The sequence below is a fragment of the Phodopus roborovskii genome, unplaced genomic scaffold, assembly GCF_943737965.1.
Source record: "Phodopus roborovskii unplaced genomic scaffold, PHOROB, whole genome shotgun sequence".
Lineage (NCBI taxonomy): Eukaryota > Metazoa > Chordata > Mammalia > Rodentia > Cricetidae > Phodopus > Phodopus roborovskii.
Window position 1 is genome coordinate 20,258,589 of NW_026126409.1, and position 25,468 is coordinate 20,284,056.

General features: G+C 41.1%; 1 protein-coding gene across 1 annotated transcript; it reads right to left on the bottom strand.

Annotated features, from left to right (window-relative positions):
* Window positions 1–6,706: 6,706 nt before the first annotated feature.
* On the bottom strand, window positions 6,707–20,023 carry Ido1 (indoleamine 2,3-dioxygenase 1). Its single transcript, XM_051182170.1, has 10 exons — window positions 19,912–20,023; window positions 16,662–16,757; window positions 16,425–16,547; window positions 14,118–14,236; window positions 12,074–12,088; window positions 10,657–10,756; window positions 9,915–10,032; window positions 8,770–8,821; window positions 8,273–8,421; window positions 6,707–7,321 (listed from the first exon to the last, which is right to left on the bottom strand). Exons 1-10 carry the CDS (start codon window positions 20,002–20,004, stop codon window positions 6,966–6,968), a joined length of 1,221 nt encoding a protein of 406 aa, XP_051038127.1. The 5' UTR covers window positions 20,005–20,023; the 3' UTR covers window positions 6,707–6,965.
* Window positions 20,024–25,468: the final 5,445 nt, after the last annotated feature.

Here is a 25,468-nt window from a genome sequence, read left to right on the forward strand (position 1 = left end):
AGATGGCATCTCTTGCTCTGAAGTAGAACATAAAGACAAAACAGCCTAAAGTGGAGTGTGAGAGCCTGCACGTGCCAGCGCCTACTCATTACCTGGAGCTGACCCCAAAGCCACCACCAGAGCTACGTGCAAGAGAGTATCAGTCTTGATACTAATACTAACCCTGCTGTTTCCATGCTGTCATGCTTTACTACCTGGGCATTGCTTACATTGCAGTAGCCACCTAATAACTCTGCCCACCTGGGCTCTGCCTCGAATCAATTGTACCATCTCCCCATGTCTTCCTACTTGGGTTCCTTGCACAGAGCTGCTCTCACCCTAATAATACTTCACTCTGAAGTATTATTAGACTACTGTTAACCATCCCTTCCAAGCTTTATTTCTAACTACTGAAGAATCACGTAAGTCTAGATTACTTATCGCTTATATTTTGAAGTTGATCATTTAGCTTTTATTCAGATACTTTACTGTAACAAAGACATTTTGCTGGTAAGATTGTGCCCCCCCTTTGTTTTCTCAAAATGACTTCCTCACATGGCCCTTAAGCAGGTGGGAGGGGATTATGTGGCTATGATCAAACCCCAGGCACCACCCACCCTTGAGGAGTCCAGAATGTAGTATCCCCCAAAGGGTATTTTCTTCAAAAGACGTATCAGTCTGGCATCTGTCTTTCCTTAGATTGCACTGTCTACAATGTAAAGTCAAACAAAATGAGTTCCTCTCCTACTCAAATGGAAGGGACTGGAGAACTAACGGATGGAGTATAATTACTTCATGTTTTTAAAGCATGGAAACCCAAAAGCACTTGTGACACAGAAGCCATTTTGCTGGTGACTCACCCACCCTTGACCAAATACTAGCTTGTTATTGACAGGACTTCTAACATAATGAATCTAACCTATCTGTTTTAACAAATACAAATTAAAGATCTGCTGTATGTTTGATCACAAAGTAGGAAGACACCTGATTGCTAATGATTTCTGATGCACAAAACAGATTATTATATAGATTAAGGAAATAAAGATAATTGTGTGTTTTCTGTTTCAGAACATCAGGCAGATGCAGGCTACGGAGCTCCAGGGTTTGCCGTGTGCCATTGTGTGTACCTTGGTTTTTGATGTTACAGGGGCTACTAGATAAGAGGTTTCTTTGAGTATCAGAAGAGAATTTGGACTTTCAAATAATGTTACTACTGTAACTGAATGGGTTTTGGGTTATGAGACAGGATGAGCCTATGAGGTCTGAGGCAGAGTATTACAATATAGGTAGGAGATAGCCTCCAGTGGCCCCAGGTATACCCTTATGGAAGCTTTGGACTGGATGACAGGGCTCAATGGAGGTAGTAGGACACTAGGAAAGTTGATGTGAATGGTTGGTCATAGTCTGTTCCTGGATCTGTGTTACTCTCTCTGCTCTCTGACTGCTCAGGGACAAAACCAGACACTCCTGCCACCAAGCCATCCTCATGGGAAAAATAAGTCCCTCGGTTTAACTGCTTCTTTTGAGCCTTTTGGTCACCATGACAAGAAAAATTACCCAACGTTCAATGTGACTGAAAAGTAGGGACAGGATAAAAACACAAATGTAACACATAATTGGTTTTCACCTATAAGGCTTTTTGCCACAGCTGTGCAGCTGTGTGTACACGATGCTTTTGTAGTGAAGTTTAAGAGGGAAGGGTTTTTTTTTTTTTGTTTTTTTTTGTTTTTTTTTTTTTTCTCACTTCTTTCTGAATATTACAAGGGCTGAGATTTCCTGTGCTTTGTTCCAAAATTAAAATGTGGATGTTAAAATTACCTTTTAGGAACTTTCCTGAGATAGGAAAGATGTGTCAGATAAAATTTAAGGCAGCATAAAGTTGCCTGTTGAGCCCTGACTACCTAAATGCAGATTTTAAATCAATGAATGCCAGGTATGAATTAGAAAATGTCAAAGGGGTCACAGAAAAATACTGTAGCTCTTGTTTGGTGTGAACTTGGAAGATCTGTTTTTCTCTGTATCCGGTTATTTCACCCTTTTGTGGGATTTATACCTGATGGAAGAAAATGCCCCCTTCAGCGTCAGCTGAGATCTACTCTTTAATGTGAGACCCAAACACAATTTTTTTTTATTTAACATAAATAGTTGTTGGGCTGACTTTGGATGACAATCTTCTGTATGGCTGAAGGGGGTGTGCCCCAATGCTGCTGTGCAGCCAGGCCCCCACATTAGGACAAAAGATCAGGAACGGAGGTCCACTGAGGAAAAGCAGACCACTCATGACCATTCTATTTGTTTCTCTTGCTCCATGCTGTTGGAAATGGAGCAATCTGTCGTATAATGGTCAGGAAGACAAATGTACTAACTGACTTCTGTTTCTGTCACTGAAATCAGACAGTCTGTGACTCAACAATTGCCTGGCCACACACATCTTCATCTCCTTACCCTAGCTGATACTCTGACTTTCTCATTTTAAGGTGAAAGATTTCTCACTCTCTTATTTTATTTTTAATCTTTTTTTTTTTTTTGAGACAGGGTTTATTTGTGTACCCCTGATTGTCTCGGAGCTCTGTCTGTAGACCAGGCTGGCCTCAAATTCAGAGATCCTCTTGCCTCTGCCTCTCAAGTGCTGGGATTAAAATAAATTTTCTCTTTTTTTGTTATTTATTTATTTATATTACTTTTTTGTTGTTGTTTTGTTTTACCTTTACATAGTTCTGGGGGACTGAACTCATGTTTTCATATATATATATATATATATATATATATATATATATATATATATATCTTTATTTTTTTTTATTTTACATGTCCATCCCAGTTCCCTTTCCCTCCCTCCCTCTTACCCTGTGGTCCCCCTCACATGCACCCTGACTACCCTCCCCTCCCACCCCCACCCCCATTCCACATGTAGGGCTATGCCATCCAGGTGGGGTCATGTAGATCTGTCAAGTCATTTGAAGTAGGGACTAGCACTTCTCTCCTGTCTCTAGGTTAAGGGAGTATCCCTCCATGGGGGATGTGTCCACAAGGTCCTTTTGTGCACCAGGAATGCATCCTGGTACCACTGTCTGAGGTCCCTTAGACTGCTCAGACCTTCTAGCTGAGACCCATATTCAGGGGGCCTGAGTCAGTCCCATGCTGGATTCCCAGCTATCAGTCTGAGTGGGGGGATTAGCTCCTCCTGGTTCAGATCAGCTGTCTCTATGTGTTCTGCAACCTGGTCTTGTCCTCTCTCTCTGCATCTTGTTTCTAGTGTTTAGTTATGGGTGTTTGCTTCTGTTTCCAACAGTTGCTAAAGCTATAAGAACAAAAGGAGATCAAGGGAATCCAAACTGGAAAGGAAGAAGTCAAACTGTCTCTATTTGCAGATGATATGATAGTTTACATAAGCGACCCAATAAACTCTACCAGGGAACTCCTACAGCTGATAAACACCTTCAGCAAACTAGCATGATACAAGATAAACTCAAAAAAAATCAGTAGCCCTACTTTATTCAGACGACAAAGAGGCTGAGAAAGAAATCAGAGAAACATCACCCTTTACAATAAATTTTCTCTTTTTATTCTATCATAAAATAAAATTTCAAAATGAATACCAAACTGATTTTTCCAACAACTGCATTTCAAGTACTTTGTAAATTGGGGGGGGGGGAGGCTAGGTCTTCCAAAGCTGAACATGTTCCTATTTCCTCTGGAGAATTTTCTGGTTGTCACACCTGTGTCTGCTGATGCAGCAGGCCATTGGGTGTTCCCTTAACAAGAGAATGCCTTGTCCATCATTTGGTTGGTAGCTACTGTTTTTTTTCTAAATAGTTACACAATTCTAAGATAGAAGCATGCTCTAATTGACAATGTATCTTCACCTTAGGTTGGACTGTCTGTGCTGCTACAGTTTGCCTATCTATCCCACTGACAGGATTATTTAAAATTCTGTAGACACCAGCAACAATTCCTGATTTAGCATGTTTCCAGCTTTGAAATCCTTCATGTCTTGTGTGATGCTCATCACCACATTCCCAGGCCCTGATCTCTGCATTCTGTAGTCTTAGCTCCCTAGGTGCAGTCCTGACAACAAAAGTATGGCTGCAGAAAGTACAGGGAACCTTGAAAGGTCAGGAACTTGCCTCTGAATCCCCATTTTGGAACTGCTGAGCCATAGTTACTCACTTGGAGACAAAAATAGGCCTTAATCCCTAGCATTTACTATTCTATTACTAGGATATACGTATGAGTTAGAAACTTGGGGGGGTCTCTTACAACTAAGGATCCATACTTGATTACCCTTTAGGACATATTGGAGACTACCCCAGTGCTTTGCACATGGCACACAAGCACAAAACTATGGAGCTACATAACCAGCCCTAGTATTGGAGAAGCCAAAGGATCAGTTTCCTTATGAGCCTCTTGCAGCACAATGGTATGAAAATTCTAGATTCTGACTTTGGCTTTGCCATAGCTATGTAGATTTTGGAAGTACTGGACTCTCTGAAGTGTTGTTTTCCTTAAAGGAAAAGGCAGCTGGGAAAGTCCCTTTATAGCTCATTGTAGGGAGTTGGGGGCTGATGCGGGTGAAGCATTTAGCGGGGACAGGCATAGGGAAGGACTGAGTATGAACTGTCACTGTGAACACATTCTGTAGAAGAGTTGTTGTACCGAAAGATTCCACATGCCAAGCAATCTGACCACCGTACTTCTGTGTTGATGTCATGTGAGGACTTATGTATTTCAAGATAGAAATCTTGCAGATTAGCTATAACCATTAATTCTACCAATGTTGTCTACCCCAGGAAACTTGTCCTAACTTCCAAACAAAGCAAAAGGCTTCCTATTGTGTACTGATGCCCCACACAGCTTTTTGATGGGTCTAGAGACTGGGACTCATTGAGGGTAGGAATGATGTGTAATTAAAATATTAAGTAGCTTGGAGGTGGTAATGCTGGAATTAAAGACATGCATTACCACCTCCAAGCTACTTAATTGTATTCTTATGGCAGAAATATGAAGTGACACACTTAGGATCTCAGTGCCATTCAGTATTTAGGAGGGAACTTATAACTCAATCACGGACCTTAGTTTTGAAATTTCTGTAGCATGTTAAGGTCTAAAGATAATCTTTTTGTTTCTATCTTAAAATTTACATACAGACATAGAGACACACAGGTGCTTATGATGTAGTTCTACAGACATACCAACTCTTCTCTTTATAAATTCACATGTGTTTATTGTGGAAAGATCAGCAAGAGGAAAAAGAAAGCACATGCCATCACATAGGGACAGGTTATTGTACTTGTAAACCTTTGCTGTGAGACAGATTCCACTTGATGCCACCATGACCTGCTATATTAGAGGAATGTCACTGAAGTTCATGATTGCATTGCCTTGTTGGCACCTACCCCTCTGCACTCATTTGTAATTGTGTGTCATGTCCTATTTCGTCAGAGATAGTCTTCATACATTCACACAGGTTGCTAAGTCTTTGCCAGTGGGACCATTGCTGGGCTTGCCATCCTTTGTTAATTTCGGCTTCCCCATTTGCCTCTCCTATGATTTCAGATCACTGAAATTCCTTCATTTCCCCCTTCCCAAGTTACTTTTCTTCTTACATATTCCAAGTAAAGAAAAACCAACAATGAGTGTAGCTGAGAAACTAAATGTCTACCCGTTTGTAATTGTGTGGCCCTGAGTGGGTAATGGCATCCCTCTGGGCATTGACTTTGTCATCCTTAAAAGAAAAGTTTGACTCAGAATTTAAAGGTTTTGCTCATTGTAGTTTTAGTTTTGTTTTTGAAACAAGGTATCACTGTATAGCCCAGGCTGGCCCGAAACTCACTGTGTAAATCAGCTGGCCTTGGCCTTCCAGGAATATGCTGGGATTGCAGGTATATGCTATTACATTTGGCTCAAGTGACTTTTAATTTGTATTTATTTACTTATTTACTTTTATGTTTTCTGACACAGGCTGGCCTAGAACTTAGTATGTAGTGTCACATTCCCTTGAACTTCCATTGCCTTCCTGTGTCAGCCACCTGAATGCTGGGATTACAGGCACTGTGCCACCATCTCAATTCCTTTTAACTCACCAAAGATCCCATTATTAAATTAATTCAAGTCAGAGTATAAAAGCCAGTGACCTAGACTTTCAGTAGAAATTGTATTATGAAGATTTATTAGCAACTTTCCTGTGATGAAATACCATGACCTGAAGTCACTTATGGAAAAAATAGTTCATTGTGGGCTGTGGTCCCAGAAAGGGTGTCCACACGAGATGTGAAAGCATTGCAGCAGGTAATGGGAGCAGGAAGCTAGCTGGTCACATACTAAAGCACATGATAGCGGAGAATTCGAACTGCAAGTGGGACACGGCTGTAAACCTTCCAAGTCCACTTTAGACACCAAGGCTGCACCTCCTAAAGGCCATACGCACCCCAAACTGTGCCACCAAACAGGGAGCTAGTGTCCAGCTCACTCAGTGTGAACCTATGCGGCCGAGAGCATTCCTCATCTAAACCATCACAAAAGGTGATCTCACCTTAGCTCTGATAAATGCATCCACACATTCAATAGTCCTCTGGCATCCTAAGATTCCTGTGTAATGAGAATACAGACTAATGACAATGCGATGCTGGAAAAGTGCAGTAGTAACATTTGAAAAGTATAAAACTCAGCCCTTGTAAGTAAAAGTCATTTGGAGGGATCTTGAATTACAGCTACAAAGGACACAAGATTTACTCAACCTTACAGTAATTTTTATTTACTGAGCTTCATTGTCATAGTCCAATCAACAATATAATTTGTAATATTTCTTATATCATTTATAAATATTACTAAATAGTTCTCTTTTGTTATTCTCCTACAGATGATTTTGGAATTTATAATGCCTTACTGGTAACTCATTCCATAGTCTTACTCTGTGGGTCTGATTTAACAAGCTATGGCAGGATGTATGCAGATCTCTGTGCACTAGCAAATGCAATCTCGCTACACTAGGCACTACTCAGAAGGGCTTTCTCAGTTGTATCCTTCACACTCTTCAGGAAATTCATTACATCAGTACCCCCAGTCCCTCTGTTTTCCACATTTGAGGGCTTCTCTGACCCGGAGCCACCCTTGAGCTGCTTCCTCGAAGGAATCACAATGTATTTCTCCACTATGTTGAGGTGGAATTTTCTCAGAGAGACCAGCCCACTCACACACTCATTATATGCATTCTGCAGGTCTGCATCGCCTCTTGAAATGACAAATTCACGGACTGAGGGAGCGGACTCTAATGAGTGAAGGAAGTCGCGGTGGGCTGGAGGCATATACTCTCTCATTTCCAGGAGGAATTCTGCAGGAGATCCTACAGCAAAATGAAGACAGGTAAGGCGGTGGAGGAGAAAGGAGAGAAAGGCAGGCCGTGTGATCCTTATTTACATCCACTGTGGAGGATTTAAAGGAAGGCCACCCCAAACAGCTTGCTACTTGCTGCTAGCACTGGCTATTAATGAAGATAGAACAAGCAAAACATTCCTAATAAGCTATTTCCCCTGTGTTTGCTTTGCCTTCCTTCTCTTTTGCTCCCCTTCTTTCCTCTCCCCTCTAGGACTTCCCCTCTCCTTGTATTATTTGGTTCTACTGGACAGGATCTCACTAGGTAGCTCAGGACACCTTTAAATTTGCAACACTTCTGCTTCAACATTCAGAGTGCTGAGATTACAGATGTGAAGCATCACACCTGGCTTTTGCCTTCTTGCTTTTGTGTTATATTGAATGCCTCCGAGAGACGGACAGTACAAAAAGGAACTGTATAATCTGCCCTTAGTCTATCATAATGCCACAGGGTTTAATCTATCTTTTTAAAACATGTATCTTAAGTTTCACCTAGCACAGTTTGTTCCTCTGTTTGCTAAGCTTAAGAAAATACAAAAGTGGGAGGATTTTTCTTTCTCTCCCTTGAAGCCCCTAGAAAACATGTGATACATGCAGTGGTTGGGTGCAAGTCAGGCTGTATGATGTTGCACACCACGGCAGTGTCAGCTCTTTTCTGTCACTGAAGTCACTGCATCCCAGCTCCTGTTCACAGACATGTCTCATTTTCAGAGTGTCTGACACTGGCTATGGTTGTGTGTCAACCTTCAGTACAGAGAATGATGAACCTGGGTTTGAGCTTGGGATCATCTGTGAAATAAGGCGAGAGCCCCTGATGTACCAGATACTTTCAGGAGAGAGGCTGTTGGGGAGAACCCTTAGCCTGCATTAAGATATAGTCCTGTTAGTAGCAAAGAAAATACAGAATGTCATTTCAACCTACCTTTACCAGTCTTGTGCTCTATTCCCAGAAGGATATCAAGGCACTGAAAGATGCTGCTCTGGCCGGCGCTGCCCCCTGAAAACTTTTTTGGGGTGTCCCAGACCCCCTCATACAGCAAGCCCTCTGACATCTTGGGGTTGCCTTTCCAACTAGACCAAAAAGAGAGGGAAAATCATCTGGAATTAATTATTGGATAGAAAACCTTACATTAGAGATGATTCTTCCACTCATTTTCATGCATGAAAATAATAAATAGCAGAGTTCTGAGCAAGTTTGTCACACTTTCTCTTTGCTCTGAGTCATTTTCCCACCCATGTTCCAGGGACTCCCTGGCCAATAGTCACCAGAGAACACAGACTGCTTTCTATGCACTATGGACGTGGATGTGAGCATACAAATTATTATTTCAATCCAAAGAATAGTGGAGGCCAGAAATTAGGATCCGGTCTGTTCTTTACATGAACTGAGAAAATAAGCTCAAGCCTCAGACCACATACCCAGACAAATAAATGCGCAGAACATTGAAGAACTGGTCTGGATCCACAAACTCTGTGAAGAAAAAGATGGAGGTGTTTACTAAGTAACTCAGAGGTCTACAGCAAATTCAAACAAACTGTAAATAGCTATCAGGCTACAATAAAGGTACCACCCACAGAGTGTCTGTGGGCAAGCACCTCTTTCCTCTCTTCTCTCCCGAAGTAGCCTACTCATCACCTCACCTGCATTGGGTCTGCTAAGGGATCAACTAGCCTCACCTATAAGGCACTAGTTGTCAGCATTGCACAACATCACTTTGTGTGTTTCCTGTGTGCAATGCTTACAAAGACAAACCAGGACTGGACATGTAACTCAGCCGGAGTGTGCTTTCTTAGCATCTGTGAGCTCTAGGCTCAAATGAGCAGCACACACACACACACACACACACACACACGCACACGCACACGCACACGCACACGCACATGCACATACATGCACACACGTATGCAAACACACATGTACATGCCTGCACGCATGCACATACACAGTAGCCCCATGGGATCCAAACATGGGTCTTCCTACAGCTTACTAACATTTGATTAGAAGGGTTTTCTCCTTCAATAGGCCAGCAGCAGCAGTTTCAAACTTAAAACCAAAACCTCACTTGTTAAACTGAGCCAGGAAGGCAGATTTCCTTGCCAAAGTACTCTTCTGCACTTGTGGGCTTTATAACGTTTCTCCTGTTTCTACTTCAGTTTTGAAGCAATTCTTTTCTCTGTTACCCCACAGTGAATTTGTAAGGAAGCAGAGTTAATCCAGACCAGAGTGTAGGTTTTTCAACACTTAAATTAACTTTGCATTCAACAGGTTTCTTTATGGATTTTAGTGGCAGGCAAGAAAAGTTCCTCTGTGTTAAAAAGACCCTGCTTGGAATTTTGGGTTCTTTGTTTGCTACCAGTGGTGTACCCTTATCTCTTTGACCTGAGGTTTCCTTTCATGAAAAAGGAAATAATGAGATCTGCTCGCCAAAAATGTAATGATGCATTGAGATGGACAGGCGCTCAGTAATTGGTGCCTTGCACTTCCTTTTTAAAACACCTCTTTGCTTCAGATACTGGACACATATGGCCATGAGCCCAGAATATGTACTGCCAATAATACTTACCATGCATCCTCATAAAATATTCCTTGGCACACCTCAGACTAGTAGATATATCACACAATGCGTTTGTCAACACTTTCTGGTCTTGATGCTGCACTGCGCTGGATACAGTGGGGATTGCCTTAAAAGTAAGGTTTAAAAATTAGAGATACTATGTAAGATCTAGCAGCAAACATAGGCATAGGCAAATCAAGTTTAAGTTTCCATTTCTATGTCTTGTGTGTACACGAATGTACATGAATTTGTATACAGGACCTCTTATTGGCCTGGAGCTTACTAACTAGGCTGGCTGGCTGGCCACAGAGCCCAGGGATCTGCCTGTCACCTCCAGACTTGCAAGTGAATCCCAACATGCCCAGGTTTTTCATAGGGATTCAGGACATCAGACTCAGGTTTCATGCTTACACACCAAGCACACTACCCACTAAGCCATCTCCCCAGTCCTCTGCATTTCTCTTCCCAGCCAGAATGATTGAATTTACATCACTGCATATTAATGACAAATCCTTTTGTAGATTTTTATTTCTTGCTGAAATCTCAAACTTGATTCTAAATGCATGGCCCTTAGATCTTATATTTCAGGGAGATGTATGAAAAGAGCTAAATATTTCTTTTTTAGTAAAGGATGTATTTCCTCTAATTTTATGATCAGGGTAAAGTCAACCATGCTATTGTAATTGAGTTGCTGAGTGGTTGCTCTGCTTACGTGAATGGGAAGGAAACAGCTAAGAAAGGGCAGACATACTTGGATGGCAGGAGAAGCTGCAATTTCCACCAATAGAGAGACAAGGAAGAAGCCTTTACCGCAGTCCCCACCGGGAAACGAAAACAGAATGTCCATGTTCCTGAGAAAACCAGTCACGGTTGGCAAACAATTCAGGAAAATCAATGGCACATTTGTAGAGCAACATACTTTCCAGCATCTTTACACTTTTTCATTTCAAAAAGAATTGTGCCAGAGTGGTAGGTCATGTCCTGCTCTCTCTCTACTGCACATTTGAGGGTACCAACAGTCAGGTATATTGAGTACATTGTCTAAAGATCATATGTAATTAAGGTCATGCTCACACTTGGAATGTAATTCCAGAACATGGACCTAGAAACCCCATAATAGGTCTGTTTCCATAATTTGTACAGGCATGCATATTGTCATAAATATATGCTCAAAGCGCTGAGTTCTATTCCCAATAAACCCTGCCCACCTAGCCCCTCCCCCACTCCCATTGCACACACACACACACACACACACACACACAAGACTGGCTAGAGCCTATTTTTCTTTTCTACTTAAGTTTTGGCATTGTGGTGGCTCTCTCTTCACAACCTGTGAGTCTATGAGTTTTGAAGTGCTTAGAGTCCTAGGTTTTAAAGCTTGGCCATGATGATGCGTGTCTGCTGTGAGACCCTGTTTTAAAAAGCTCTTAATTTAAAGATACTGCTTAAACTCTTGGCCATCACCAACAAAGGCCTGTGGAACCATTTTCCCCTTCCCCTCCACCCCCGCAGTATTATTTTTTGTTAGTCATTATTTATGGCAATGCAAACTAGAGGCCTCCTGGTGTGATAAGTTCTGAAACATTTGTGCCTCCAAGTTTGTGCCTTCAAACTCACTATGTCTTAGGCTATAAACACCAGCGCTTGCCTCCCCTGCCTTCTGGACTCCCCCTTTCAATCTTCTGTTTGAGGAATGCTCATAGCATTTTATTTTTTATAAATTTATTTCTATATGTTTAGCCTAACTTCATGTAGGTGAGATTACACTTGTGATAATGTCTTAGTTCCCCCAACTTTTAATAAAGTTTAATACACAGATCAAAACCGGTAAGGACTAGGTGAAAAAGTCCAACCTAGGTGGTATTATTAATTACTTCTAGTCACAAATGTCATGGAGTCACATACACATGGAGATATGTACTGTTTGTACCTGTCCATATTAATTCCATACATGTAGATGCAAATAGCAGCATTGCAAGGGTCTGTAGCTGCAATGTCAAATAGACATAGTCATCCAATAGATACAACTAAGGGCTGGATTATTTGTCTTTTAAATAATTATTTTAATTGCTTTCTTCTTAAACCCAATCATTTGAATAACACTATTTTCCCACATTCACTTTAGAGAGCAAGTAATTCTCAGAATAAAATAAAAAACAAATACTTACTCATATGTCCTGGGCCTGAGGAGAGCAGCCACAAAACAATGTGCCAAATGGAAGAGAGGAGAAAAAACAAAAAAACAGTTACAAAACCAGGTGAATCTGATTATTGCTTCATACACTATGATCCATTAGTATTGAGATACAGGTTTAATGAAGGAAAGACATGGTTTTTATATTTCTCACCTTCTTACTGCTGAGACCCTTTCACACAGTTCCTCCGGCTGTGGTGACCCCACACCCAACCATAAAATCTCTTTCATTGCTGCTTCATAACTGTAATTTTGCTACCATTGTGAATCACAAAGTAAAGATCTGATAGGGCAGGGTAACTGACATGACTCCAAAAGGGGTCACAACCCACAGGTTGAGAACCTCTGGATTGCACATTAAGAAATCAAAGAGCAGCAGGCCAGTGGTGGAACATGCCTTTAGTCCCAGCACTGGGGCAGGGGGCAGCAGAGGCAGGTGGATCTCTGTGAGTTTGAGACCAGCCTCATCTGCAAGAGCTAGTTCCAAGACAGCCTCCAAAGAAACCCTGTCTTGAGAAACCAAAACCAAAACAAAACAATAAAAAAAAAAAGAGAAAAGAAAAAAGAAAGAAATCAAAGAGCACATAGTTGAATTATTTATCACTCTGAAGGAATGGTCTAGAACAAACCCTTCCATTCTGAGGCACTCCAATGTATTGGCACCATCTCACAGGTACAAGTTATAACCACAGGGGCTGCTAGTCCCTTGTTTTTTTGTTGCAGGTTCTATCACTAGCTGGCTTCTGAGCAGGCTACCCTGAAAGCTCACAGGTAGCTGCTTTTGCCCCTGAGGATGTGTTCATTCTTAAATGCAACTGTCTATCTAGAAATTAAGTTTGTAGAATCTCAAAAATACTTTAATGAAAGGAAACCAACAGTAAGAAGTCTGTACTTGACATTTGTGCTAGCTAGTGGTTTTAGAAGAGGGAATAGTAATTGAGAAGATGCCACCACCAGATTGGCCTGTGGGCAAGTTTTTCTTGATTGATGATTGATGGGGGATGGCCCAGCTCAGTGTGGGTGGTGCCACCCTTTGAGCTGGTGGTCACGGTGCTATAAAGAAAGTTGGCTGAACAAGCCATAGAAGGCAAGCTGGGAAGCAGTGTTCCTCGTGGCTTCTGCTCCAACTCCTGCCTCAAGATTCTCCCCTAAATTTCCTGCTCCAGCTTCCCTGGGTAATGAAATTATGAGGTGGAATAAAACATTCCCTCCCCAAGTTGCTCTTAGTATGGAGTTTTATCACAGCAATAGAAATCCTAACTAATACAATGGCTTTATTGATCTAAAATACAAGTAGCCGGGTGTTGTGTTGTATACTTGTGAGCCTAGAGCCCAGGTGATTGAGACAGAAGGACAACAAATTCAAGGCCACTTTGAACTACTGGGCTAGACACTGTCAAAAACTAAAACAAACAAAACAAGCCAAACAAAATGAATCAAAACATCTCAAGTACCAACTAACTATTTATACAAAACCAACTAAATTAAAAAGCATATTTATTATTATTCTCTGTGTCCTTGATATGGGGATACATGTACCATGGTACACCTGTAGAGGTCAGAGGGAAATTTTGTGGAGTCAATTCTTTGCTTCCTTTACTTGGGTCTCAGAGGTTAAAACTTAAGACTGTTGCAAGGCTATGCAAGAATCTTTGCCTTCTGAACCATTTTGATAGACCCCAAACCAATAACCACTATTTAGAATGTATTGGTTCAATGCTGGGGAAGGAATTGAATAAAGGGAAGCATGAAGGCATTTTCTGAGGTGACACACACACTCCTTCAGCTGCCTTCAGGTGGTAGTTGTATGAGACGTGTCCATAATAATCAGGCTGAACATGAAGGCTCTCTGGATTTTCCTGTAGGTATCTTGTGCTCATGTAATACATTTGTAGTTACAAACATAACAGTCTTAGAAACCCTACCCAACAACAGAGCTGTGCTGCCCAAAATCAAGGAATAAATATCTCGAATTAATAGCATGCATTTCAAGTCCTGTTCTGCTCATAGTTACATACCCATTGGGATCCTTTTTCTTCCAGTTTGCCAGGACACAGTCTGCATAAGACAGAATCGGAGGCAGCCCCAGCTTCTCTGAGAGTTTACAGTAGGGAACAGCGATATTTCTGGGCAGCACCTAATTAAAACAGCTCATTTTCAGCCACAGAACCATCTTACCTTTTCTGCTCATCTCATTGCTAAAATTTGTCCCGGAGCATCGACAGACCTTGGAAGTCAGTGTGTAACTTTTCTCTCCCATGTTTCATAATGTGACTCTGGTGACTGTTCGTGTTTGGGATCCAGGGTTGTTGAGAGCATAATTTGGCCACAAACAGGGAGAAAAGATAAGGAGACTACAGGTTTTATTTTCTAATGACCCTCGGTTATTTTCACTCTGTCCTTCACCCATCCATCCCATGAGAAACAATGCTAGCTAGTGGTAGCAGAAAAGGGAAAGTCAGCTGTCTCTGGATTTCTTGGTTTTGTTAGGGACAAGGGATGTGACTCATGTGAGAAGTGCAAGCAGACTGCTGTCCCAGAGCACACTGAAGAGGGAACACTCATGGACAACAGCCCCCCCCCCGCCCCTGCTGTGTGTTGTATGTATGTTTATTCTGTTTTCAGTAAGTGTCACTATACTTGGCACTGGTGCCAGGTATATTGATGCACGCATGCTTTCCCACTACTTGGAAAGATAATACAGGACAACTGAGAGTTCAAGGCCAGGCCAGGAAAAAGATTGAGTTCCAGATTAGCCTGTGCTACATGGAAGGACTCTGTCTAAGTACACAAAACAACAACAGCAGCAATCTACAAGCTGTGCAGTCTAGCATTCCTTTTAACTGGATGCATGTGACTGTTAATCTTGGTTGTCAACTTGATTCCGATGAGAGGTTCATAGGTTAGTACAGCATAGTCTGGACATCTCTGAGAGGGTGTTTACAGAGATTAGCTAAGGCAGGAAGATGCACCCTGATTGTGCATAGAAGATTCTACAAGGCAGCAGCCCCCGGATGGAGTATCAGGGAAACAGTACAAAGTCTAGGGCACAGGCGTCTCTGTCTCCAATTCCTGGCCACCATGAGACGGTGCTCCCACCACATGAGGCCAAATGACTATGGACGGAAGCCTCTGAAGCTATGAACTGAAGTAAATACTTCTTTCTCTCCCTTAAGTTGCTTTGTGAGGTATTTCATTGGTGAAGAGGACACTTTCCCTGTGAGTGAGTAGTGCATCTTCCTTGCAGACCCTTAGTTCCCTGCTGTCCTAGCCAAATTCTCTCAGTGGTTTTGCTAACTCTACAGCTACCACTGAGGACTGTGCTTACCTGACTTAACATCATTTGATTTAAAACTAGATGTTCCCATACAGTGGCTAAAGTAATCATTGTTATAGTGACTCACAGCTGAGGTGTGAAAAGGAAAGAGACCCAAAGGTCACCAAGGAAGGAGCAGAGACTCGGCAGCATAAAGTCATCGTCGTAACATCACAGATAGTGTGACAGTCAGCCGATGCCACCACCGTTTTGAGAAATCAAGGCTTCAGGTTAGCTCAGTATTCTTGTGGGTGGGCTTAAACAAGAGAGCAAAACCAGAACCACTGTTCATCAAGCTGCACCTACACATGCTGTGAACCCTGGAACACTTCAGTTGCAGCTAGCCATACATGTTTCAGAAGCAAAAACATGCTCTCTATCAGAGGTTTGCAGACATAGGACCAGAGGGAACATGGAAGCATTCAGTAAAATAATCTAAGCTCACTTGGGAAAGCAGAGGGAACATCCTAACACTTACTTATTACATCCAGCTTTGCAGAAGCAAAGAAAATCAGAATACTGACTTACATCCTGTTCATTTATTTTTGTTTTGAAACAAATCCCTTGCTTACAGTAAGCTGTTGTATATTTCTATTGCCAGAATTTAAAAGTGCAATGAGACCATGATAAATTAAAATGTGTTTCACTTCATCTATCTTTCATAATTCTGACTTTCCAACTAAGTCTAACAAACATGCTTTGTGGCATTGTTGTTGTTGTTGTTAACGATGCTAAGACCATCAACTTTTAAAATGTAGCTCAGCAGAGCCCAACCCTAGTGCTAGAATTCCCCAGCATCACAAGTAGTAATGATAACCATACATCTAATATTTAACTTTTTGCAGTACTGGGGTTCAAACCTAGAACATTCCACATGCCAGGCAAAATCTCTACAATCAAATTATAATCCAAGCCCTCTAACATTTTTACATTTAGTGTAAGCTGGAACTCATTTTCCTGTTAATGAAAGTCCAACATGAGAAATACCCTCCCCCCAAAATCTCCAAACCTTTTTAATATCATCACTATCTCCTCTGTTCCACACATATGCCATGGTGATGTACCCCAGAGCCAAATGTGCCAGGCGCTGCAACCTGTGCCCTCTCAGCTCGTCGATGTTGAGTACTGGCAGCTGAGAATAGATGGAGAAATTTGGCTAACATTAATCCTGGGAATGTTACGGGGTTTTAAAACCAAGATTAAAATGTGAAGAAACACAGAAAGATGATTACACAGATTTACAAACCTTCTCAACTTCTGCTCGAAGCTGCCCATTATCAATCAGTGTAGGAAGATTTCTAGCAATGAGGGTCCAGGCGTTGAATGCCTGAGGCAGATCCTCCTTGAAAGGAAATCAAGACCAGCATGTTTGAATTTCTCATGGAAATCACTTAAAGTAGCATGGGCTTTCCTGTGGACTGTCTATCTTGCCTTTTTTACAACTGATGTCCCAACAAACACCAGCCAGGTGCATGGACAGAGGTCCATGCCCCTTCCTGTCTTCCAGCATGTCCATTCACACCTTTCCGAATCCAGCTACAATTCTACCCAAACCTTCCTCACTACTCCATCCTACTCCAGTCTCCTTTCCATGAATCCCGTGGGTTATGCCTCTTTACGCCTAATCACTTATTTTCTGATACTTCCTTCTCTGGCATAGTCTTTGAATGGAAGAAAAATGAGATGGCATTGAAGTCACCAATAAATTAGGCACCATACTCAATTTCGCATGTATGCAATGGCCCAAGAAGTGGTCTCTCTGTCACACATTTAAAACTCTAACTGACACTTATTTTGTAGCTCAAACAAGCATTTCCAGATTTCAGAATCAATGCTGCATTGTGCCCACATCTAATACATCTCTTGCAGGGCCTGGCATACTGCTGGACACTTAGCACCTGTTCATACTAAGCAGGCAGCAGTCAGGGCTGTTGCTATAACTTTTGCAGTTTGAGGTGGGGCAGCAGAGCTAGGACAGAGTCTTTGTATGCCCATGTATGTACATGTGTGTGGATGAATGTGTGTGCATGTGTATGAATGAATATATGTGCATGAGTGTGGATGCCTGTGCATGTATATGTAAGTGCATGTGTGTGTGTGTGAGAGTGTGAGAGAGAGAAGACAACCTCAGGCATGTTGCTCACCTTCCTTTTGAGGCTGAGCCCCTCTATCCTGGAGCCCACCAATTAGGTTAGGCTTGCTGGCCAGCAAGCCCCAGGGACCCACTAGGATTTCAAGTACAAACTACCTTAATGGTCTTTTCTTTTCGTGTGGCTCCTGGGGATTAAATGTAGGCTGTAGTGCAAGCATGACACTGACTGGGCCATCTTCCTAACCTATGAATGTTTTTTTCCTGTCACAATTTCTGACAGATTTGTTCTCAGCATAAATCTTAGCACCCTCAACATATGATTGTTTTGTTGTTGTTGTTGTTTTTTAATTTATTTAATCCAGAATGATCACCTCACCACTGAAAGGAAACACTTGACAGGTTCTCATACTCCTCTGACACATCCTGTGCATGTGCTTTCAGGGTATCAAGTAAAGTACCCACTTGCTTGAACATAAGTACCCTGATACTAGGAACATCCATCTAGTACCTAGGCTGCTGCAGGTAGGAGAGAGCATGGAATGCAAAGCCATTCACACAGAGGGGCTGCTGTGTGTGTGGTGTCTACTTCCTCCACTACAGGTTATTTCCGCCCACACATGAAAATGAAATTCAAATAAAGATATCCTCTAAATCTCATATTTACAATCAAACATAGACAATGAATCCTACAGATCCTACAGGCAATGTCTGGAAAAGATTCGAGAACTCTAAACCACACCCACATGGAGTGCTGATGCCCCCTCCCTCCAGCTGCTTCCCACTACTTCTGCCTGAGCCCTTGGGGATCACTCGACCCTTTAACAAGGGTTGCCTAAGACCATGGAAAAACGCAGATCTTTACATTACAATTCATAACAGTAGCAAAATTACAGTTATGAGGTAGCAACGAAAATAATTTTGTGGTTGAGGACCACAACAACGTGAGAAACTGTGTTAAAGGGCTGCATCGTTAGGAAGTTTGAGAACCACTGCACTAGACCTTGAGGTGGCCAATACTCACGTAGTGACTCGGTACACGGAAACCTCAATCTATGTGCGCCAGGGCACCCAAGGATACAGGCTCCAGGGAGTCTCTTGCACGGGTACCAGCCATGGTGCCCACAGGCGGGGGAGCCTGGGGCTGGGACCTAGACTGTAGTACCGCCCTCGAGCCTACAAGCTGCCTGATTGGATGGGAGCTGTGGGGGCGGGGGTGATGCTCCTCCTGAGCGACCACAGACAGGGTGCAAGCTCCAGAAAGCCCCTGAAGGGGCAAGTTGGTAAACGCTTTTGGCCACCCTTAACTCTGCAGGGTTCCAATGCTTCGCCTACCTGTGTCCTTTTTTTTTTTTTTTTTTTTTTTTTTTTTTTTTTTTTTAATGAGTCTCTAGCCCACTGACAAAAGACTCGTGCCTTCCTGGCTCCGTGCTCCTCCAGGCTGGATCCCTCCCAATGCCACTCAAGCGCAAAAAGCGGCTGTTTACTCCGGTTCTTAAGTGGGACTAGGTGAACGCAGGTCACCTTTGTAGGGCTATCTTGCCTCCATCCTATTCTCCGTAAGTTCTCACAATGAAAATGTTAATGACAAACTGGTATGAGTGGCATTCTTTACAATCCAATTTAGTGACAGAGCTTTTGTTTGTTCAGTAGGTTCTTGGTTGTTTCGTTTGAGACAGTTTGACCTCTAATTTGAGGCTATACTCCTGCCTCTGCTTTCCCAGGTTCTGGAATAATACTTGTGCACCTCCGTACCTGGTTGAGATGCATGGTGTTTTAAGTTGAATATCCCCTCCCATACATACACACGTACACACACACACACACACACACACACACACACACACACACACACGTTGCACTTTGAGGCTGAAACTTGCACAAAAGCGCAATCGAGGTAGTTTAGACCCTCCCACGAATTATGCTTGGCAAACGACAAGCATTACTGATACTAAACAAAAGTTACTTGATATGTTGTCTCATATAACGAAATTAATGAGGAACACAGGCTCTTGTACATTTGATGTAGTTCAGAAGAGGAGGGGAATTCCCACGACTTGGGCCATTTGATTGTTGCCTTTGAAAAGATTGTTGTTAGAAACCCACTTCCCCCTAGAAGCACTGTTCCTATATGAAGTTAAAAGACTTCCCATGCTCTCCTTCCATCGCTTTCCATTTCCACGTTAGGAAAGCAAGGAGCCCAAACATGACTGAATTTAGAAGGACAGACATTGAAGGACAAAGAAGCTCCCTTATTTGTAACCTGGCTCCAAGTTTGATAATTCTTTATGCATTCGTTCATGAGAAGATGAGAGGAGACAGGGCTGCCTACTCAGAAATTCCCCTGTCAAGATAAATGATGAAGATATAATGAGGATAAAAGAGTTTTCACTTGCATCTCTCTTACCAGTGGCTGTGGTAAAGCAAAGCCTACATCTTCATTTATGTGGTATTCTTCAAGGATCTTCCTAGAACCTTCTGTAGGAGACGTGTGTGCCATTGCTGTCCACTCCACTGACCCCCCCCTTGGCCACTGAAGGAGATCTCAAGCATCTCTTTATAGACACAGTTGGGCCAATCCCCACGGCTGACACGTAGGCAGAGAGAAGTGACTTCCACTTGGGACAGTTTCATTTTCTATTTTATGTAATTTTAATTCGACAAACAATAAAACCACAGATTATCTCTATTCATCATATGAAGAAATTAAACATTTGTATTTCTTACCAGACTTATCTTTAAGGACATCAACTGTTGGCTATGATGTCCCTGGGGCTCCCAGTACACATTCTGGTGGCTGAGTACTCACAGCCTTGGAAATGCCCCCCACCCCATCTGTTACTTGGGTGGCCACCTGTTACCCTAGCAGAATTAGGAATTCAAGCCACAAAGGGCACAGCTGAAATGACAAGAACCATGAAGACAGGTGACCAGGAGAGAGCATTTTGCTTTAGAAGACTTTTCAGAGTTTGAGTTCAAAATGAAGAATATCATGACAGCTGTGGTCCAAACTACCAAAAGTTATCTGTTACTGACTTTCGTATATGCTTCCAGAGGTCTTTAAGAATGTCAATGTCATGCCTCAGTTACCCTGAAAGTCAACCTGGGAGACAGGTTAGCCAGCGTCTGAAGCAACAGAGAGCAAAAGAAAGCACTTGATGAGCAGGACAGATCCATACACAGACCGTCCTCCTAGTTATCTTACCTAGATGCCTGTTTTATGCCGAATGGAGAGCTCACTTCTTCACGTGACTGGTGAGTCAATTTTTTGGAGGGTCATTCACCTTTTCTCTACTGTATTTGGCTGTCAGGACAAATGTTTGATGAGGCAATAACTCTGCACATCTGGAGATTGTCTAGTATGTTCAAAACTAAAGCAAAAGTTCAAATAACAAAAAGTGTTTCACACAACACAAAATTGAGACTGTCTGGTAAAGGTTTACATAGCACACCTAAGTTTATGTCCACTTTGATACAATGTTTTTGTCTTGTTTTGTGTTTTTTATTTTTATTTTTTTTTTAATTTTTAGGATAGGGCCCCACTTTGTAGAGGCATTGATTGTCCTTGTGAAATACTGAGCCAGAAGAAGAAAACACATTGTCCTTTTTGATGATCAGAAGAAAAAAAAAATTCTACAGTACACTAAAAGACAATGCAGGCTTATCATGCAGGCCATCAGCTCTTGGGGCAAATTAATGAATCAAGACTCTGGAACATTCTAAAATATCTCTGACATCATTATCCTATGATGGCTTTTCTTTGAACAGGTAGCTTTTACAAGAATATGTGCTCACACACACACAAAAAAAAGTCAGGAAAAATCGAAACCAAAAATAACACAGCAAGGAGAATGGAGTGGTGAGGCTTTTGTAAACTAAGTGTTTCATGAGGGTGATTCATGAGGGTGATTCATTTGGAACCATGTCCAAGGCAGGGCATGAAGTCTTATTATATCTTCAAGGTATGACACAAGATAAGATTTTTTACAAAGATTCTAACACATTATTGACAGTTGGGAAATGTGTTAGTCTAAACATGGAATGAAGTACTTGGGGAAAAAAATTTCTCAGGAGCAGTTCTAAAGAGCCAAGGCTAGTAAAGCTTGTTTTTTACCCTGCTTATGCAGGTGCCTCCACACACATATGCTGTGTTTGCTTCCTTCTGTTTTATGTCACATCCTCCAGGTGCTACATCTGAAACTACATTGTAACAATCCTGACTTCTTGGTTTCTGGAACTATGGTCTTGACCCTTTGCCTTGGTTTTTTTCTCCTGCTGAAAGCCACTGATGTCTGGCTTTTAAAGAGCATCTTAATCCCATGCTCTCACACAGACTCTTTCTTCCTCTTGAAGTTTTCCCCGTGGCCTCATGGTCAGCTAGCGAATCTGGGAGCCATGGCCCTATAGCTTTTTACAGGTCAGTCACATATGTATGACTCTGCCTTCCTCATTAATGTCACCTATTTGACAACTTGGGTGTTTCTCTATAATGATTACATTTCCTGCTTGGACCTCTAGCTATACAATTCATTCCCAATCATTTTATCAACACTGCTGTGTGGAAATCTCACTGTCTCATACTGCTGTGGCTGTCACTGACACCATACACAAAGACTTAAAAGGGAATCAACTGGGCATTGCAGCACAGACTCAGAACTCAGGCTTGGGAGTTTCAGACAGGTAGTTCAAGAGTTCAAGGCTAGATTGTACTATATTATAAGGCAATTATTTAACTAAGGAATCAAAATAAAAGCTCTATCGAGAAACTTATCCAGGATTACACTAGACAAAACTTATTCCTTCTTAATACATGAGCCTCTGAAATGCATCCTGTTTCCTCCTTAGCATTTTTACTAATTTGTAAAATACATTTATTCTTTTTAAATAAAAGAATACTTAGTTAAAAATAAAAGGCTCTATTAGAATTATTAGAATCAAGAAGAATTAAAGATAATCAAAACATCAAAATCCACTGATATTCTAATACTTAAAAGATTATTTGACACATTTTTGATGCACTTTTATAGCACCCCCCTCCAGAGAATTTAATGTTAGGGATTTTCTAAAAACTTTATTGGAAGTGAAATAAAATATCTGAAATTCACAGATGTCTAATTGGGAATTTTTTGGAGATTTGTGGAAGGGGATTCCTATGATTAAGAATTCTTTGTTCCTTTAGTTGCCCTCACAAAATGCAATTTAAAACTCCTTAAGGAAAACAGCACCTTAGACCTCAGAGTAGCTGGGCCCTTTTGATAATGGTCTGACAGGCACTGACATAGATATCCTCACACATAATGCAAGCCTATGAAAAACATCAGACAATAGGAAGACTTTCAGGGGACTAAATGAGAAAATAGACAGATTGTAAATTGATTGGTTTGTCATTAAAAAGTAAAGCACAAAGTTAGGGAGTCTTACATATACAAATGTGAATAACAGCAAGATGAGTATTATAAAATCAGCATAGCCAAGAATTCATGAACCCGCAGATCTGTCAGAAGAAAAATACAGATTAAGATACATAAAAAATATGGTTACAGGAGATATATATATATATATATATATATATATATATATATATATGTGCACACATAGAGAGAATACATGAGACATTGGATATACTGAGGAAACCTAACATAGCTATTATCTTAGTCTTACTTGAAAGAACAGAGAGGCAGAATTTAAAGAATTGGGAACAGAGAATTTGTAACTTCGAAAGACATAAAGTCACATAGATACAGAATATGTACTTCACAAATGTTAATGACAAACTCAACCAATCTTATTTATGCTGCTCAAAATCAAAGACAAAACTCATCTACAGATTATTCAAAAAAAAGCAAAAAACAAAAAACAAAAGACCTTTAAGTGATCAACAGTATAACTAACAGCTAAATAACAAATAACTGAATTCTCTTGACAATGAGTGTGATACCTTAAACAGAGCTCATGGTCAGGAGTAAATCAAGAAAGATCACTCCACAATGCAAATAAAATGAAACTACTATAAAACAAAGTAGACATTTATTGCCAGAAAGCCCACAATGAAGACAGCATCATATGATCTGTATATATATTCATGGAGAAAATAGTTCAGGAAAAGATGCAGAGATATGACCAAATGAATGCCTACAAAACAATGAAAGCCAGACTTGGTGATGCATGCCTTTAATCCCAGCATTTAGGAAGCAAAGACGGGTAGATCTCTGTAGGGTAGTGGCCAGTCTGGTCTGCATAGTGACTCCAAGGCCAGTCATGGCTGCATAGTGAGACCCTAACACACACACACACAAAGAAAAAAATTGTTACAACAATAGTAGTACTCTGCTTTACTTAGATACATGGTGGATAGGCATATGTATAACTTGACTTTAAGTATATATCAAGAATTCATATCTCATAAATGTAAGTAGGACTTAAGACAATGTTAAAATTCTTACATGCTCTGGAAATTGATGAAAACCTGCTTATGAAATGTATAGAGGTTTGTTTTAACCTCCAGACTTAGCACACACTCATTCCTGACCATGTTTACATACCTAAGCAGCAAGCCAGGGAATGGGAAAAGCTTGTTTATAAACAAACATCAACACAAGAAAAGGTGTTTGCAACAAAGAAAGGATAGACAATAAAGACAAGGAAGTGTCCAGTATTGTAATAAACTGTGCATTGAGAAAAATGTTAAAAAAGTACAAGAACCAGATTGAAGTAAAAAACAACTACATGCCATTTCAATAAATGTATTCTATATATATATTAAATGATGTGTCCCTGTCTGTGTATGGGTATAAGACTGAGGAGGCCAAAAGAGGGTGTCAGATCTCCTGGAGCTGGAGTCACAGGCCACTGTGAGCTGCTTGGTGTGAATGCTGGAAACCTAGCTTGGCTCTTCCACAAGAGCAGTATGCACTTCTAACCACTGAGCCTTCTCTCCAGCCCTGTACAGTTTAATATATATCTAAATAACATACACATGACATGTCCTGTATTAAATGTGATACAATTATATATTATATATCATATATTTATATATAATATATACAACATATAACAATAGTTTATTTATATACACATACATTGTTATATAGGTGTATATATGCCATGTAATATATATTACATAACAATAACACATACGCTGTATATCATGTCATATCATATATACCATATACTAAAATATATTAATGTAATCTATTATATTAAACATAAATATGTACTTAATATATATTGTTTAACATGTAAAATCTGAAATAAAAGAAAAATGTAAGAAGTTAAAAATACGCCTCATGAAGGCATACACAATAGGCAAGCACTCTCAAATACAGGTAACAGCTGATGTAATATTATGAATATTAGATTAGGTTACATTTGGAGAAGCATGGCAGGACAATGCTTGTCTCTATGCACCTACAAAGCCTGCTGAGTCTCATCAGTAATGCCTGTTTCTGCTGTATTTAGGGTTGGGCAAGCCTCTTAGGACAGGGCAAGCCAGCAGACAGCTCATTCACAAATCTCCCTTCCTCAGCAGCCTTTGAATGCCAGTCCCTCTTCCTCTAAGGGACAGGCCTTATGAAGCTCCTCATCATCCACGTTGGTATACTAATGGAGTAGCCCGGTGCAGGCAAGCAATACTGTTGAATGTTCATGGGTGTCGTCCCTGGAAGACACTCTCACAGCCCTGGCTCAGTGCCCTAGCTTTTGCCATCTTTCCTCCAGCTTTTCCATGGATATTCCCTGAGACTTAGGGGTAGGGATGTGTTGCAGATGTCTCATCTGGAAATGGGCCCTCTACGCTCTCCTTTCTCTTCATTTTGATAAGCTGTGGATCTCTGTAATAGCCTCTATCTGCTGCAAAAATCTTTCCTTGGTGAGAGATGAGAGTTGACCCATCTATGGACATAAATACAAATATTTAGAAGGAAGTTGAAAACCATATTAATTTAGCAACATGGCAGTGGTAGATT